Source organism: Tiliqua scincoides, chromosome 16, assembly GCF_035046505.1.
Source record: "Tiliqua scincoides isolate rTilSci1 chromosome 16, rTilSci1.hap2, whole genome shotgun sequence".
In the NCBI taxonomy this organism is placed as follows: Eukaryota; Metazoa; Chordata; class Lepidosauria; order Squamata; family Scincidae; genus Tiliqua; species Tiliqua scincoides.
Genome location: NC_089836.1, coordinates 7128762 through 7147155, shown reverse-complemented (window position 1 = coordinate 7147155; position 18394 = coordinate 7128762). Strand labels below are relative to the sequence as shown.

Below are 18394 nucleotides of genomic sequence, written 5' to 3'. Positions count from 1 at the left end.
GCAGGTATGTTGGACACTGAGTGCCCCACTCCTATCACAGGAGCCCTTATCCTGCTCCCCTTCTGAAATGGGGGCAGGCATTGGCCCACATGCCTGCAAGCACATCTGTGTGGCCTCAAGAACTGGAAGCCTGGTAGTTGCTGGTTTCAGTGAAAGCTGGGATTCTGGAGAAGCTGAATCTGTCTCCCAGGGCCACGTGGGTGCCCAAATATCTGTGCCACCTTGAATTTGACTCCATTGCATGTCTAGGGGAGATCCCTAGTCACTTTGGTGTGGAGAAAGCAGAATTTGCATGGGGGGGTGTTTGTTCCAAAGACCAGTAAAGACCCCAAAGTTTCCTCTAGAGAGAGGAAACTGCAGAGCGGGGAAGGAAATGAGAAACCCATCCTCGCTCCCAAGAATGCCCCACTCTTCGGAATGTTGTAATTATGGATTTAGGGGAATCCAGGCCAGTTTGGCAGGGTGTGAATTTCTGAGTTCATTCATTCTGTCCTCTCAAGCATTCCGTCTCCACAACAGAAAAGCGCCAGGACACTTAATGCACCAAGTGAGATTAGAGTCAGTCTCTCTCTCTCTCTCTCTCTCTCTCTCTCTCTCTCTCTCTCTCTCTCTCTCTCTCTGGCAATCCAGCAAACATACTTATTACTGCTTTGAGCTTCCCCCAAATTCCTGTGGCACACCTGTGGACCAGTGTGCCACGGCACAGTGGTTGAAAATGGCTGCCCTAGAGAGTCCCTGCCTGTCAGAGCACGTACACTGGGCTGTACTGGTCATTGGTCTGCCTTGGGGTAAACAGCCTCATATGTTCAGGAAAGACACCAGCAAAAGTGGCAGGAGGCAAATGGTGGTCATTGGAGTTTACTCTCCACTCAGGGGTCCTGCTGGTGGCTCTCCTTCTGTTGGGTCAAACTCACGTCTGCTTGGGTAATTGGGGGTTGTCAGCGAGGCGATGAAAGCATTTGCCCCAAAAAGGGGGAGCGGAATGTGGCCATTTGCAGCCAGTAGGGAGGCTTAATCGCAGGTTTCCATTGGAGCTGTAAACCTTTGTTGTGCATGCCTTGGGATTACGGGTGGAATGATACGTCTGGGGCTGCGTTGAGTTTTGAAAGAGGCGCTTGGGATCCCTTGCAGCTCTTGTACAGTTTCCCCAAGTCCACAAAGCTTGAGCAGAGAATTTTGCTAAATTTGACCAGGGTTGAATGAGAGGAAGGACAGACCAGGGAAGCAGTGGAGAGGAAGGGAGAGGGAGTGTCCTGGCCGCCGAGGCATTAGTGACTACAAGTGTAGGCTGGGAGCTGGGAATTCCCCAGTTCACATTCTCTGTGTGGCTTAAGGGCTAGATTAAACAATTGACAGCATCAAGTGATGAAAAACATTTCCTGGACTGCCCCACGTCTGTCTGCTTGGCAGGGGCAGTTTGCACGCTCTAACCTTCCCGGACCAGTTCTTCTCTCCCCTCCCCCATCTCCTGGTACTTCCAGTTCTGTTCAGTTTATTGTCTTAGAATCGTAGGTTGCCGCAAAGTAAATCTTTGATGATGTGGGCTCTGAAGGTTCTGTCGGTGGAATGTGCATTGGGCAGAAGGAAAGGAGTGTTCAGTGTTTGTTTTTCCCCCTTAGGAAAATAGAATCCCAGAGAGAATTCTGTACCTTGACCTGCTAAATTTCTCTGTGCAGGGAGTGTAGGCCTAACCAGACAAGGTCAGGCTCTCGTGTGGTTGTGTAAGAAACATCTGTGTCTGAGAGGTCTGGGGTTTAACTTTTACCCCCTCAACACACACCATTTTCCCAACCCAAGCATTCACCTCCAAGCTGCCACCTCTCCTGCGTGGGCATACCTCCTTAAGAGTGGCAAAGGGCTCTGATGTCAGCAGTGCCTTCCACCCCAACTGCTATTCATTTTTTAAAATTACAGCAGATTCATGCATTGCACCTGATTTAAATCTTAAGTGTGTGTGTTTTTTTTAAGGGGTTGGACAGATCAATGATAACAGCCATGATAGCATAAAACAAGTCCTCTTTGGGGACGGGGCTGTAGTGGAGACCCTGCTTTTGCATGCAGATGGTCTATCTCGGGGTCAGACTCCCATCTTCCATTGAAAGGGTCTTGAGAAGCCAAACCTTGTCCCTCAGACACCAGGATGGGGGGCTGCCATTGGTCCGCATTGTCAAAACTGGACTGTCTCAGGAAGAAACAGCTTCTGTGTACAGGGTAGTTGCTACTGAGTGCCAGGTGTGGGAGACGCCTTGGTGTCCTGCCAGCTACTGTTATGTTGGACCAGACAACCCTTTCCACTGATTCAGCCTAGCAATTGTTCTGCCCCCGAACCTTCCATCCTGCTGGCAAACCCCCAGGCCTTAATCCACCGCACTTTCTCCCCCGCGCTGCATTTCCCACCGCTACGTGTGCAAACTCAGCCTGCCCAAGCGGAATGCTGCTTCTGCGGCTGCCAGGCCTCATTCCTGAGATGCTTTTGGCAACGCAAAAGGTGAGATGCTTCTGTCAGTGTGGGAAATAAATCACTTGATGGCCCCGGGGGTAGGAGGCCCAGAAGAAAGGGAGGAATGGGTCAGGTTATTGCACCCTGAACCCCCAGTGGGACAGGCCAGGATGGACTAGCATGGAGAGGAGGGTTTCTGGAGCTCAGGCTAAGTGTCCTTCTGTCAAGGCAGCAACACCATGGGAGGAACCCTGAGCGGAGAGGGAAAGGTGAAGGCTGGCCCGTCCATGAGGCTTACTGAGGCAGCTGCCTAAGAGCGGGGCGTGTGTTTCTGCCTGCCTCTATTGCTTCACCTCTTGCCCCAGATGGAAGGGGGAAAGCAGAAGGGGAAGCATGGAGGGCTAGAGCATTTCATGAGATGCTTTACCCTCTGCTGTCCTCACCGCTTCCACTCCTGTCCCCTCTTCCCTACTAGAGAGCAGAGGGGCGGCAGGGAAAGGAGGGCAGTGTTCAGTGTGCCACGTCAGATGCTGAGAGGTCTTAGGAAGTATTGTAACATCCCTGGAGTTGGTGCTGCAGAGACCTCCTGAGCAGGCAGAGGCATCTCTCCAGGCGTTCAGACCAGAATTTGTCCTTCACGGAGAGGCTCGCAAAATCAGCTTCCCTCAGGTAACCTGCACTGGGGTCTAGAAAGCCCCCGAGGTACCAGATCTGCCCTACCCATGATCTTTCCCGGATCTGGGGTTGGGAATCTTGACATCAGCAGTTGGCAACATGAAAGCAGCCTTGTTGGATCTGTCCCAAAGCTCATCAGCTTCAGCATTCCACTTCCAAAGAAGCATCTGGGAAGCCCACAAGCCGGGCATGAAGGCAATGATCTTCCTTCCATCATAAAGGGGGGGGCTCTGCACACGAAATCTTCATCTTCTCTCATAGCTAGTCATCATTTGCAAGCCTGTCTGCCGTGAATACGTTTGATTTCTTTCCTAACACCCTCAAGCCTGGTGGTCGTGACCAGTGGTGTAGCTCGGGCACCCTGGACAATGACATCAGGCATCCCCCCCTGGAAGTACCTCACCCAGAAGTAATTGTGGTGATGTAATGAAGTCTCCACCCATTACGTACGGGTTGACAACACCCTCAGAGCTGTTGCAAGCCACTCTGAGCGGCTGACTGCTTTTTTCACTTCTTTCTGCCGGGGGAAAAAAGTCGCTCACAACTGCTCCAAGTGTCTGCAGGGGGGGGTTTGCAGGAGAAGGTGACTCCTTGCCGCTGCAGTACCTTCTCCTGCAAACACCCCCATGCCTCTGGATCCACCATTGGGGGTGTGGATGGGCACCCCCTGAAGGCAGCAAGAGCAATCAATGTACCTCCTGCCTCCACTTAGCTATGCCACTGGCCGTGACCATAGAAGATTGCCAGAGCTGCTGGGCAGGTACTTCTGAGAAAGATCAGAAGGAGGACAATGTAAAGTCATAGGGTTCTTGCTTTGTTCTAAGAGGGGGCATGTAGAGGGGGCACATGAGGATCTTTCCAGCTTTCAGAGTCTCCGCGGTTCCTGCTTCTTTCTCCACGGAGAGCTCAGCAGAGTTGCGCAAGATTTGCTGGTGCGCTTTCACTTGTGCTGCCTCAGCAGATCTGGAGGGAACAGGCGATGTTCCCACATGTTACCTTTTGCTCACGAGAGGAATGCTGTTTGGCCACGTTCTCCCTCTGGTGCCAACCCGATAACACTACACGTGGACCAGAATGCTGAGGCTTGCAGAGGTTTAGCGCTCTGGTTGTTTGCGCACCAGCTCTTGGCATGCTCTGCCTGGGGAAGGTTTGGGCCGCTGCCCCCAACCCTAAAGGAGTCACGTTTGACCCCAGTGGATGGAGAGCCCCCCAAATGCAGCATGCATATGATATTGGTGCCGACGTTTTTGCGGCTCACGGTCCAAAAAGTTGGCTGGCGACCAGCATGGTTGTAATTCTGCCTGATCTCTCAACCGTTGTTAGGAGCCCTGCAGAATGTCCCAGGTTCAACTCCCATTTTATCCATAAATTCCCCCCTTTGGAGCGTGTTCAAGGGTGCAAACGCAGCACCAACCGTGGCTAGCTTAGAAAGTGAGGAGGAGAGAGGGAGTGCGCAACCATGGTTTGGACACTGTGCTCAGTTAGGTCTGCACCAGACCTCAAGCCTGCCAGCCCACGAGTCTTGAGATAGTTTTAGTGGGCAATGCTGCCTTTGGGCCAGAACTGGATTAGCTGATCTAATAAATACACAAAGCATGCATAATGTCCAGAAGTGGGGGGGAGGGGTAGATGTCTGTGGAGGTGACCCAAACGAGTGCTTTTTCTGCAGTAGTGCAAAAGGAAAGGGGCTGGTCTTGGAGACATGGGAAAGAAAGAAGCACCACAATTTGGAGACCATTTAAACGATAGGAGTGTGTGAATACAGGATGAGTCTCTTTTCTGGCCTGACTGGGTCTGCTGGAGGAGTTCTGTGCCTCCAGATCTGGGGGTTTAGTTTCTGTCGTTCAGCAACAGCCAGACTTGGCATGAGTGTGCCCTCAGCATGGCCTGAGAGGGACTGTGGTGAAGCTGTTGTGAAGGATGCAGCTGTTGCCCTCCAGGTCACATGGGTATTCCTCAGTATGAACAGGGACGCCATCTCTTGCCATGAAACTGCTCTCGGCTCCCCTTTTTCCAGGACTGCAAAATAATTTGCAGCAGCAAATTGCTGCGCTGGAGGCAGTTCTCCTCTCGCTGACTGCCATTTCTGTTCTCAGCATCCCCCCTGGTAAAGATGCTACAAGACGACTTGGTGCTTGGTCCTAGGAGACGTGAAAATGGCGCTGCCAGCCAGCCAGAGGGGCTCTGCCAATAAAATTCCTATGTTTCATACACCTCATTATGCTTGATCTTGTCTGATCTCGGAAGCTAAGCAGGGTCAGGCCTGGTTAGTACTTGGATGGGAGACCGCCTGGGAATACCGGGTGCTGTAGGCTTATACCATGATCTCGGAAGCTAAGCAGGGTCAGGCCTGGTTAGTACTTGAATGGGAGACCGCCTGGGAATACCGGGTGCTGTAGGCTTCTACCATGATCTCGGAAGCTAAGCAGGGTCAGGCCTGGTTAGTACTTGAATGGGAGACCGCCTGGGAATACCGGGTGCTGTAGGCTTCTACCATGATCTCGGAAGCTAAGCAGGGTCAGGCCTGGTTAGTACTTGAATGGGAGACCGCCTGGGAATACCGGGTGCTGTAGGCTTCTACCATGATCTCGGAAGCTAAGCAGGGTCAGGCCTGGTTAGTACTTGGATGGGAGACCGCCTGGGAATACCGGGTGCTGTAGGCTTATACCATGATCTCGGAAGCTAAGCAGGGTCAGGCCTGGTTAGTACTTGAATGGGAGACCGCCTGGGAATACCGGGTGCTGTAGGCTTCTACCATGATCTCGGAAGCTAAGTAGGGTCAGGCCTGGTCAGTACTTGGATGGGAGACCGCCTGGGAATACTGGGTGCTGCGGGCTTGTACCAGAGTATTTCGAGACTGAAGGTTGCCAACCACACACCTCATTTTACTCTTTGTGAATTGTGTGGGGAAGGGGATGCCTGTCCAGTGCTCTTGTTAACCTGGAGGTAAGTTTTGAATGCCCAGGTGACCTCCTTTCCTGCAGGATCAGACCTCACACTGCCGGACTCTCCCCCTCTTTGCTTTCCAGAGCACAGTCCAGGACAATCAATGGCTGCAGGAGTGTCTGGTGCAGCTGCTGGTCCGTTACTGCAACCTCAGTACTGCTGCCACGTGGGCGCTGCGGTACGGCCTCCCCAAGGACAGGCTGCCTCCCGGAGTGGCAGATGAAATGAAGGCGCTCAGGCTTCAGGAGAGGTACGGAAAGCGAGTGACCTGCCCCCCCTCTTGGATGCTTCCCGCTTCCCTGTCCCCAGGATCTTCCCAGCTGCCCCGTGGGGGTGGGGGGAAGGATTCGCACACCTTGGCTAAACATTTCTGCACAAATATTGACCGTCTCGTGTGCACACAAGACCGTCTGGGCGAGCGAATATTTGTCCTGCCTTGTGCCGCTGCCTGAAATAATTAGTCACACGCTCCCCTCAATGCAGGGTTAGCAAATATTGTTTTAAATAATAAACCGTGGGGTGCAGGCAGTGTGGGAAAAGGAGCCAGCTCAAAACGCCCATTCGTGCCGAAGACAAGCCGGAGTCTTCCTCTGCCCTGCGGGCTTTTTCTCGGCTCGCACTGTCAGGGTGGGCGTGCCGCTGCGTTGTGGTCCCCGGTCGCCTCTGACAGCTGGGGCTGACTTCTGAGTAAACAGGCTTAGGATTGCACTGTTGGAAGGGGAGATGCCTATAGCTCTCTCTGAGAAGGGGGGCAAGGCTGAGTCTGGCTTGTGGGACCCACTGGAATGTTGGGACCCACTGGCAGTGATGTCATTAACTTGGAAGTGACTCTTCTGGTGGAGTCACAGCATGAGCTGCCCCACTTTGTCAGCCACAGTCTGACCACAGCCCCCAGCTGTGGGGCGGTTTTGGCGGAAAAAGCAGCCCCCAGCTATGGGGCAGTTTTGATGGGAAAGGTCTTGAACTGTCATCCACCGCCAGGAATTGCCCTGCAGGCAGGCTCTATGCTCTTCCCCACACTAGAGGGGAACATGAGCCCTATAGTTGTCCAGCTGCTTTGGGGGGGGGCAGGACAAGAAGCAACCCCGTTGGGCTAGAAACTAGAATTTCTTTCTTAAGTATTAAAAGCAGAGATTCTCAAGAAACTATATTTCTGTGCCCACATTTGGCACTCCTGCAGCATGTACGGACCTCCAGTTGTGCAGTACTAGGAAAGAGAAAAGGCAGTGGGAAGGACAATGTGGTTTGTATCCTGGGCAACACCCAGCTCCTTGTCTGGTCTCCCGCTTCCTTTAACTGTTGGCTTTTTCTCTTTCGCTGTAGGGAAGATGTCCCCGAGCAAAGAGTGGATGGCTGGGAGGACAGGAAAAAGGACGATTTTTACCAGCTCCCCATCCCCAGGGAGAATATCTTTTTCCTGAGTACAGTGGAAGAGGTGCTGAAATGCCAGGAGGACGTGCTGAAGGTGGGCCTCTCAAACCTCCCTGCCCTTATTTGCGGGCATGGGAGTCATAGTGAGATTTGCTCCCTCTCTCGTGCATCATCGGAACCAGAGAACCTCCAGCATACTGGATTGGTGCGAGGTTCAGAATGCAGAAAAGGAAGGACTTCTTCACATAGCACATGACTTTATTTATGGGATTCGCTACCCCCAAGATGAGGTGATGGCCATTAGCTTAGCTGGCTTTGGAAAGGGATTAAACCAATTCGTGGGGAACCACAGCGTGACGGCATAAGCCGTGATGGCTAAGTAGAACCTCCAGCTCCAGAGGCAGTCTCCTTCAGACTCTTCTTATCAGAACTTAAAGAGAACATAAGAACAGCCCCACTGGATCAGGCCATAGGCCCATCTAGTCCAGCTTCCTGTATCTCACAGCGGCCCACCAAATGCCCCAAGGAGCACGCCAGATAACAAAGGACCTGCATCCTGGTGCCCTCCCTTACATCTGGCATTCTGACATAACCCATTTCTAAAATCAGGAGGTTGCGCATACACATCATGGCTTGTACCCCGTAATGGAGGAGCCCTGCTGGATCATTCCCAAGACCCTCTAACTCCAGCCTCCTGTTTTTCCTGTCCGTTCTTTGGAAGAGGAGTGGGGCATCATATCCTCAAGAAAACGTTTAGTCCCTGATGTAGAGGAACCTGGAAAGAATCCAGGAGGGAGAATGTGGGCGAGCTGGGATCTCACCTGTGCCTACTCTCTCCTAGCCTGGCCAGGTGGTTGGAATTGACATGGAGTGGCGGCCGTCATTCGGCACAGTGGCTGGCAGGTCCCACGTCTCGGTAGTCCAGTTGGCCGTCCAGGGCCAAGTGTTCCTCTTGGACATGCTGCAGCTCCTGAAGCTGGGAGGGCCGGAGGAAGAGACGGCAGAGGCAGCCCTGGTGGGGTTTTTCCTTGCTCTCTTTGCCAACCCAGCCATCTTGAAACTAGGTAAGTGCCGCTTCCCACTGTTACCGGTGAGGGGCTCCGTTGGGAAGTTACTGTGGCCTGAATCAGACCAAACCCAATATTTTCAGCACAGACTGGCAGTTGAATCCAAAAATGGCATCGGTTTTGCCCAATTGGCTCTCATTTTGGGGACATGGCATAGCCACCTGATATGCCGATTCAAGCAGCTTCCTCATGAGGAAGCTGATGCTGTGGCTTCCTCACGAGGAAGCTGCTTCAGTCAGCATATCGGGCACACCCCAAACCGAGAGCCAGTCCAGCAAAGCGAACGCTATTTTTGGATTCAGCACCCGAAATATACCCAAGGTCTAACTTTTACGACAGCAAAATGTGCGTTGGCCTGTGCAATAATTGCAGGTATTGTTTCCCCAGGATATGGGATGTCAGGAGACCTGCGCAACCTTGTGGCTACCTCTGCAGCTTTCAGAGATGTGGGCAAGCAGCTGTGTGGGTTCGTGGACCTCCTGACCGTTCATCAGCAAGTAAGGGCAAAGAGCCAAGAGAAACTGGACTCCCCCCCCCCCACCCAGTGTTGCGTCTTGAAAAGAGCCTCCTTAGTTGTGGGTGGATATCCCAGAGTTCTCTGCAGTACTTCCTGGAAAGGAAGGAGTCCTGCATGGCAGACACAGTGGCCAATCTTAACCAACTTTCCAGCACTGATGCAATCTCAATGCAGCCACAGGATAAGGGAACATTTGTCTTTCTGAGGCCATCATAACCACACGCAGAGCTGGCGTTGGCTTTGCAAATAGACTTGTAGTTGCTTCTCTTGAGAGCAGACTCCATGCCTGCTACTACCTCACTTCAATTCATCGCTTCCCAAGGCCAGCTCATGAGGTCAGTGGAGGCGATAGTCTCAGGCAGCGAATGGGGGCATACCTCTGCCTGCCCCCTGAATTCAGAAGGGAAATGGCATGCAGTCGTAGTTCCCTGCTAAAATGCTGGAGAAAGACTGCAACCTGCTTTAACTTGTGTCTGTGGTGTTCTTGTCCTCTGCAGTTGCCCGTGTGTCCCGGTGACGGGAAGAAGGGTTGCCGGGCTGTGGATACTTCGCAGCCAGAGAGTGGCAGGCAAGGGGGCAGGTTGCCGGAGAAAGGGCTCAGCCTGTTAGTGCGACACGTCCTTGGCAAACCTCTCGACAAGACAGAGCAACTGTCCAACTGGGAGAAGAGGCCTCTCCGGGAAGAGCAAATCCTTTACGCAGGTCTGGCTCTCGCCATCGCTGTTGCCGTACAACCCGCTTGAATATTAATGTTAATTAAATCTTTTTTTTAATTCAACCAGTGTCATAATCAATTCGGCACTGAAGCCCTAGAAATAAAAACCCACATTATTACATTGTGACACGGTCAAAAATGCAACAACTTCCACCCGCTTTGTGTTCCCTTCAGCATCTGACGCGTACTGCTTGCTGGAGGTTTATGCCAAACTGCAAGAGGATCCGGCAGGCTATGGGTGGAGTCCCAGCACCACAGAGAGCCCACCTCGGAAAGCAAGTGCCACCGTCAAGGCAAAGAAGCTGCCCAGCCAGCAAGCAGTGCTGTCCACCCCTGCGGAGGTTGGTGAGCTCTGGTCCGTGTTTGACATCGGGGCTGTCTCCAGGGTGACAGTGAAGCAGGTTGGCTGCACTGTGGGCCAGAAAGGCCTCTGTTCCCATTTTGTTTTGGTGGTGAGCTCAACGGGGGCCTTGATCATCATCATTAATTTTTTTTTAATTTTAGTTTTGAATGTTTCCACCCTGCCTTTCAACTGTAAAAAGTCATGAGGGCAGCTTATAGCAAAGATTCAGAATCTAAGAGCACCTGCAGACGAACCCACCAACAAAATTGAAGCAGTGTGCTGTACCAACAGTGAGATGTAAACCAGTCAAGCGACTGACGTCAGCGAAGAGGGTGGCAGAATCTTGATGACGAGGGGGCCAGCTATTGGCCCTTTCTTGGGGGACGGGACGGAGGGAATTCCAGAGTTTATATTACATATTTACCTGAGACAATTGTAACCCACCTTTCCTAAGCTCAAGGCGGCTGACAGCAATTCATAACAATCAGTCCATAAAAACACAATACGAATGAAAGTCAATCAATAAAATGAAATTTTATTTTGATTAGGAGATATGTAACGTTTATTAATTTTAGTGATATATAATGATATATGATTTCCTGCACCCTTTTTTTTGTGTATGTAGTGAACATGCCCAATCTCATCTGATCTCGGAAGCTAAGCAGAGTCAGGCCTGGTTAGTACTTGGATGGGAGACCGCCTGGGAATACCGGGTGCTGTAGGCTTATACCATAGTCTTTTGAGACTGAAGGTTGCCAACCATCAGTGGAGTGTGTTATGTTTTTTTTTTCGTGTTTTGTGTTATGTGTGTTTATATTTGTTTTTGGAAATTAATAAAAAATAAATAAAAAATCAGCGCACAAACTCCATTGCAAATTATGTTAAAATTAAAATCACTGAAATTTTTAGGCCCCGGAATACAGCAGCACTAAAAGCAATAATAAAACCAGGGGTAGAGGTGAAAGAAAGGGTTATGGCCTGCTTTGCAGGGATGCTGTGATGATTACTGAGAGGATGTGCATGAAGTTCTTTGGCCCCTTTTAAATCCTGTGAGTTGCTCTTGAGATCTGTATTTCTGCATCTCCTGTCTCTGCTTTCATTAAGGTTGTAGCCTGGCCCTGAGTCCCTCCGGGTGCAGCAGCCTTGGCCAGCCCCTCGAGTATTTGTGATGAGTAACTTTCTCAAACACCTTTGTCTTCTTTTCTCTGCAGAACCCACCACCAGGCATGGAAGAGGTCCCGGGCTCTTCAGATGCCATCACAGTTCGGGATTTCCGTGTGGTTTGCGACAACATGCTGAAAGGCCTTGGCCGGTACTTGCGCTGCCTCGGAGTGGATGTCCGGATGCTGGAGAATGACGAGGAGCACAGGAAAGCAGCTGAGGTGGGTCCTCTGCCTGCCAGAAAAAGGGGGGGGGGAGAGAAAGCGTAAGTTTTGGGACTTTGACTAGACTGGGATGTGGAATGCCAAAAGCTGTTTTTAAAAATACAACCACAGCTTCCTGGTGCTGACCTGGTTTTTTTTAAAGAGGTACTGGTTACTTGCTGTTATGGGCAGTGCACTCCGCACATGTTCAAGAACATGTCTTCCTTTCACATTCCCTGGGGGAAGAAGCCTAAGGAGGGGTGACAGTCCAGATCAGCCATGGTGCTTTCTCTGGAAACAGACCCACTGTAGTCATGGGTTTGAATCCCCTGTTCTGGGCTGAGTGCCTTGGGAAACGAGTGAGGGAAATGCCCAAATCTCAGCAAGGTTGCATCTGTCTGAAGGCAAAAAAACCCCAATTCAGGTTCGCCTGTCTCCACTTAAAAACATTTCAGCAGGTGGTGGCCAAACTTGCTTAACCTCAGAGCCACATACAATAAACATCAGAAAGCCTGCGGGAGAGATGTCTGAGAGCCTCAATATTTAAGAAGCATTCCAATTCTTAAATAAATATATTTATTCATCATGAGCATTAACACTTATATTTTAGTCCAATGGACTCGCAGGAATTATACCCAGGAAATGTTAACGCTTGAAAACTTCTTTAAATTTACCTTTTATGTTAATGGTGATGCAAAAAGGGGCTCAGCCAACATATTTACCCCTGCTAATTGGGTAAGAGGCACTTTTTCAAGTGGGTGTCCTCTTTTTAGCAGGGGGAGAGTAACTGGCCCTCCTCACCCCAGCAGTGTCTTCTCTAGTGGCTGTCTGCTGGTGTTCTTTTGCATCTTTTTAGATTGTGAGCCCTTTTGGGGCAGGGAGCCATTAGTTGTTTGTTTTGATTTTCTCTGTAAACCGCTTTGTGAACTTTTCGTTGAAAAGCGGTATATAAATACTGTTAATAATAAATACTGTTAATAATATTTCTGGAAGCCACATATTATGCATCGAAGAGCCACCTGTGGCTCCCGAGACTCGGTTTGGCCACCCATGCATTTCAGGTTGCTGGAAAATATTATACTGAGTTGACCTGATCCCCCTGATATGTGACTAAAAGGATCTGGCAGGGCTAGGAAAATCTTTGCCTGGGACCTTGGAGATCCCCTGTTAATCAAAACAGGGGGGGCTGATCTGAGTGGCAGGAAGCACTGAAGGCTCATGCCCTGGGCATCCATGGCTCAGATTTTTCCATCCTCCCTTTAGGAATTCCAGCCGGCTCCCCGTCCCTCCTCCTGCCCCACCCCCTGATCTCATCGGCTTCTTTTAATCTTGCTTTGGAGAGAAGGATGTTTTCGGGCTCGGGTCTCCGTGGAGACAGGACAAACATTCTTTGGCTACCCAATGCCAGTAGATTGTTACTACATGGCTGTTGGCTTTGATCCCTGCTTGGATAATCAAAGATAAAAAACGTTGCCCCCAATGCTCTCCAGCCCCCTCCCCAATCTCCTTTATCTCAGAAACTGTTAGATGTCGACCCTTGCCGCATCAGAGAGAAAACAGTTGGAAAAGGCAGCACTGTTGGTCTCAGGTGGGATGACTGGCTCGGCTCAGGACCAGAGTTTTGCTGTGGAGCTTAAGGCTTCCGGTCAGATCCCTGTGAATCCCTGTATTAGCTTGCAGAATGTAAATGGCAGTGTTTCTAGTCCTCATGGTTGCAAAAGTATTTATCACATTTCTACCTTGCCTTCCTTCCATCATGGAACTAAGGCAGCTTGGTTAAGGTTCTCTGAGCCAGACCTAGGCCCTCATAGCTTCAGTTAAATGGTACCCTCGGACTGTCCAGGGTTCCTAGTCCTCGTGGATGTTGTAAAAATGGTGCTGTCACGAGTTTTGAAAGCATGTTACTTAAATCTCACCCTGGTTTGATCAAAGTATTGTTTCTTTTCAGATTGCCAGGCAAGAAAGGCGAGTAATTTTGACCTCTGGGCTTCCGTACCAGACGGTGAGTGTATGCTGCATTTCTCATGCAAGCACTGATGTCTTGCGGGTTTGTCCTCACTAGCTGTGGAGTTAAGCAGCAGCACCCATTAGTCAGAGAATGGACTGTGCCACTTAACCTGCAGTTGAAGCCGCACAGTTTGGGCACTCCCTGGGGGCAAAAGTCCCTTGCCATTAAAAAAAATATATAGCAAGTCAAGGAGGGAGGTTGAAGCTCAGCTTTTTCCTTCATGTGCTAGTTTTCTACTTGCAAGAAATTTTGCCCATAGCAGAAAGGGGAGATCTCTGCTTTAGTCTCAACTGGTACAGTCTGCGCTCTTCCACCTCATCCTGCTGCAGGTGTAGTTCCTGCCCACACTTCTTTCCTTACAGGCAACTGATATGCAGACTGCCTTTGAACTTGCAGTTTCCTAACAGCCAGTGATAAACCCCACCTGTTAATTTCTCAAATCCTCTTTTTAATTATGCGTATACGTTGTAAGATTTTAATTATGCACATACGTTACCAGCTGCCACACTCCGCTTGATCTGGGTTGGTGTCTCCTGTCGTGCCCTCAGTTTTAGGTGACGTAGACAATGCCATCTCCAGCTCAGGTTTTCGGTGCATTAGGGGCCTTATCTGATTCTCCATCTCCTGTTACCTGTTGAGTTTGCATTCACTCTAGCCTGAATCTTCTTTTTAAAAAAAAATAAATCCTTTTCATAGCTGCAGTCCCAGGTAGGAGAAGGAAGGTGTTTCCAGGTGAAATGCTCAGAAAAGGCCAAGGAGCAGGCCTTCCAAGTTCTGAAGCACTTCAACGTCCGGGTGACTTTGGCTGACGTCTTCAGTCGCTGCCAGGTAGGACCCCTTGCCGCTTTCTGTTGTCTGTCAGCATCACGCCTGAGTTTTACTGTGTTCCTACATGTCCAAAGGCCTGTCTTCCTCCTCCACAGCCCTGCCTGCCAGGTAAGATCAGCAGCTTTTCTCCAGATGGTGACCAGAGACAGGTCGGCCCCACCACAGAGAAGGCCCTAACGGAACTCGCTCTCGAGGGGTATTTTTCTTTTCCTCTGCGGTCATTCAGGCACCAGGCAAAATCCACACGCTTTCATTCCTTTCAATGGAATTTTGATCGTATTTGGCCCCTGTTAATCTGATCAATCTTTCGCAGAGGCACATCTAGGGTGTGGCTAGTGAGGGCATCTACTGTGTGACCCCCCCCTCCCAGTGCCCAGCTTGGTCAGGTATGCATTGAACAAGGCCAAGGGGGAAGGGCACATTTCCCCACCCCCAAGAGATGGTCACGCTGGGGTATCTCAGAGGCTGGGAAGCGAAGCGTGGGCACCCCACGACTCGTGTGTTCTCCCCAAGCACCCTCCCCAGCACCAGCTCAGTGTTGCCAATGGACGGGGTCAGGAGTCTGCTGGCAAGGAGGGGCTCCTGACAGGTAGCCAGGCTTAGCAGCAGGAAGACCACAGAGCCCGGAGCAGCTTGGAGCCGAGTCAGTGCTATACTCCACTGATCTTTTGTACTGGGTTTCTAAGGTCTCCGGCAAACTGCCTTTTATCATGGCTTTATCATGTTTTGGGGTGCCAGTGTGGGTTTTCGGTAGTGTGTATTTATCTTTTTGTGTAGCTCTCATGGCTGTTGCAGAGGCAGGATATAACTTCCCCGCGTTAGCAGCTCTGTGTCTCTGTCGCCTCCTCTGAGCTTCTTATCATCCCAGCTCACCCTTCTGCCTTGTTGGATGCAGTAGGGAGCGTGCATTTTCCTTGTTTGATGGGCTCTGTTGAGGGGGGAGAGGGAAGACCCTGCGGACCCTCTGGGGGTTGCGTCATTGCAGATTCAGCACGGATGTCTTGTTTGGTTTCTACTTAGAGCCGAGATGAAACTTCTAATACTTTTAAAAAAGAAATGTAATGGCTCCTCCATGGTCAGGCCCAAACTTTGAGCATACAAGCTGCCTCATCTTGAGCCGGTCCCCTCGTATGTCTAGCTTAGTATTGTCAGTCCAGGGTTCGAGAAGGGACTTTGCCCAGTCAACCCTGGAGGCGCTGTCTGGGACCTTACTCCTGCAGGGCTGCTGCTCTGTGAGGTGAGGCTCAGGTCTCAGACTTCCTGGGTGCACAGCCCCAGTCTCTCAGCTGCTCCGCTGCATCAGCTTGTGGCTGTGAACTTCTGTCATGTGCAGCCTCCTGACATCATCTCTCTCTCTCTCTCTCTCTCTTGCGGAGAGAGGAGAGCGATGAGAGCTTCTGACAAGAAGGCAGACCAGCCCCCTTGCTGGGGGCGATTTTGTTTGCAGCTTTCAAGTGAGCCTGGGAAACTCTGGCAGTATTGGTCGATAACTACGAATATAGATCCCGCGAGCTGACACTGGGGGTTAGAAAGTGTGCCAGAGCCACAGAGATCTGGTCGAGATTAGGAGGGGGGGTGCAGCTCAGTGCAGTTCCTTTTATGTGGGCTGAGCTGACGGGTCCAGAGGCTGCTGGGAACTCCCAGCCATCTTGGTTCTCACTGGCTTGTGGGCTGCAGCGACAGCGTCTCTCTGCCTGGTCGTCAGGGCCGGGGATGCCTGGGTCTTGGGCTTGCTCTGGGGATGTGGTCCCCTTTCCTTGGGCCTGTGAAATCCTGATGTTCTTCTGGAGGGGTCACAGCAGAGCTCCTCCTCCGCCAATCAGGGTGGGACACGGAGGGTCTTGTGCAAGGAGCTGGAAATGATGCCAGTTCTCCAAGGAGAACTTTGTTTGAATATTGAGGAGGAGCCTGCAGAGCGAGGTGTTTGATGAGAAATGGGGATGAAATCGGAGGGGGGGGGCAAAGTTCACCAACTTGTGTTCCTGCTATTACCAGTGGCTGCCCTTTTCATTAGCTTGTTTCCTGACAAGTGAAAAAAGCAGCTCTTCGCACTTTGATGCGCTGCTTTCTGGCCCTTTTGTAGGGATGGGACAACCCCAGCTCCCGTCCACTCTGCCTTTTATGAAATGTTCTGATGAAATATGAAATCATCAGGAGAGTCTGCCTCCTCCAGCATCCTGTCTTCAACAGCGGCCAGCCGACCAGTACACCTATGAGCAGGGTGCAGAGGTGATAGCACACCCCTGCTCATCACCAGCACGTGGTATTTAGTCACTGACTTCATCTGAAGATGGAGGTTCCACGTTGTTGTTAAGGCAGTGTCCGTCAGTGGAAACTCATCCTCCCGGAACTTGTGGCCTCCTTCTTGGTGTGTTTGTGAAAGCCTCAGGGTTGGTGGAGAGTTGTGGTGGGAAGGGGAAGGGAGTCAGGACGGCACCACACCTGTCAGTGCCTCTCCAGAATGCAGCCGTGACCTTTTCCCAGGCCGCTGTTGGGTACAGATGCAGGCAGAGACCTTAACAGGTCTCTGTTGTTTCAGAGCTTTCGGCATTCCAAGCATTTTCCTTCGGGTTATAAGCCAAGAACCCCTGAAGGAAGGAAGGAAGGAAGGGGAGAAGGGGAAAAAAGATGTGACTGGCTCTGGCCGGAATCTCGCCAACAGCGGCTTCACCACTCAGTGTTGCCTGGTTCCCACAGGCTGTGTATTTTCCTGCCAAGATCTCAGTATCTTCAGAAATCCATCAGAGCATGAAGGTCATGACAAGGAAAGAATGACGGGCCGAGACTCTCTTGCTTCTCCCCCCCCCTCCACTTTTGCCAAGGAGCTGTAGATTGTCACCTCTCCAGCCCTTTGGCTGCGTGGGGTGGGGGTTTCCCCTAGGGTTGCCATGAGATTTATATCTCACCCGGAACTGTGCGAGGCAGAGCGATTTGGTGGGGTTTTCTGGAGTGAAGGACCACCAAACCCTGCCGATTTTGCTTTCTCTTTCACAGGTGGACCTGCAGTTCAGTGTGCACGTGTCTCTCTCTCCAGGAGTGAGCAAAAAAAAGCAGTCTCGTTTCCCTTGACATCTTGTGGCAGGAAGGGCCATTGCTCAGTGGGAAACTGCCTGCTGGCACGCAGAAGGTTCCGTCCCCAGGACCTCTAGTGCAGTTCTTGCATCTGGCCTAGATGCCTTTTAAAAGGAGGCTGGATGGAGGAAAAGTTCATTGCTGGTTGCAGGCAATGATGAGTGTACACAACCTCCTGGTTTTCGAAGTAGGCTGTCTCTGACTGCCAGATGCAAGGGAGGGCACCAGGATGCAGGTCTTTGGTTGTCGTGTGTGCTCCCCGAGGCATCTGGTGAGCTGCTATGAGATACAGGAAGCTGGACTGGATGGGCCTTTGGCCTGATCCAGCAGGTATCCTCTTATGTTCCTAATAAGAGGGCTTTTGGCAGAGTCAGAGATGGGAATTGGAGAAATTGGGTAGCTGGCCGGAAGAATGCCCAGGAGGTGGGGGCACAAAGGGACGCGACTCTGAATGAGGGACCCAGCGAGGAGGAAGGGTGGTTGAAGAAAGGGGAAACAGGGGCAGATGAGGAATGCAGGAAACAGCGGGTCAGGGGAAAGTCCCTTCCAGAGGGCCCAGGGACAAGATGCAGCGTTCCTTCAGTGGGGCTAAATTGCACGTATCCATTTAGAAGACCCAGCCAGGCCATGCTGCCTGCCTTTCTAGGGCAGGATTTGGCCTCTGGGAAAGGGAAAAAAGTGTGCGTTGACTGGCAGTGTTTCTCAGTGTTCTGAGCACAGGAAGGTCACCGGGAAAGCGCCGCGAGGGGAATGTGAGCTCTCTGTGGAAGGCCAATGACACAGCTCTCTTCCTCCCCAAAAGAAGCCCCGTCCCCAGTGTCGTGAGAAAGCCTGCAGTCGGTGGCCACTCTACGGCCCTGTTGGTCTCCAGTCCCTTGTGTCTCTCCGGGGTCAGAGTTCAGCGCTGCAGATATTGGAATTCCCATGCCTCCTTCCCCTCTCTCTCATGAGAGGTCTGCGCCGCTTTCTTCGGGCACTGTTGCCAGAATGCTGGCTTTCTGTTCCCACGTCAAGCTGTCGAGCAGCAGTCTGATTTGCTTACCTACCG

At 51.4% G+C, this 18394-nt stretch overlaps 1 protein-coding gene and 1 pseudogene across 2 annotated transcripts in view; both read left to right on the top strand.

Moving 5' to 3' along the window:
- EXD3 (exonuclease 3'-5' domain containing 3) overlaps nucleotides 1–18394 on the top strand; it is a 93523-nt gene that overhangs the window by 25984 nt on the left and 49145 nt on the right. For both annotated transcript variants that reach the window (XM_066610702.1, XM_066610700.1), the window contains exons 12-20: nucleotides 6145–6311; nucleotides 7385–7526; nucleotides 8274–8496; nucleotides 8887–8996; nucleotides 9514–9718; nucleotides 9906–10072; nucleotides 11286–11456; nucleotides 13387–13440; nucleotides 14143–14274. In XM_066610702.1, the coding sequence (XP_066466799.1) occupies nucleotides 6145–6311; nucleotides 7385–7526; nucleotides 8274–8496; nucleotides 8887–8996; nucleotides 9514–9718; nucleotides 9906–10072; nucleotides 11286–11456; nucleotides 13387–13440; nucleotides 14143–14274 (1371 nt within the window). The remainder of the gene's footprint in view (nucleotides 1–6144; nucleotides 6312–7384; nucleotides 7527–8273; nucleotides 8497–8886; nucleotides 8997–9513; nucleotides 9719–9905; nucleotides 10073–11285; nucleotides 11457–13386; nucleotides 13441–14142; nucleotides 14275–18394) is intronic.
- On the top strand, nucleotides 10672–10799 carry LOC136635773 (5S ribosomal RNA; annotated as a pseudogene).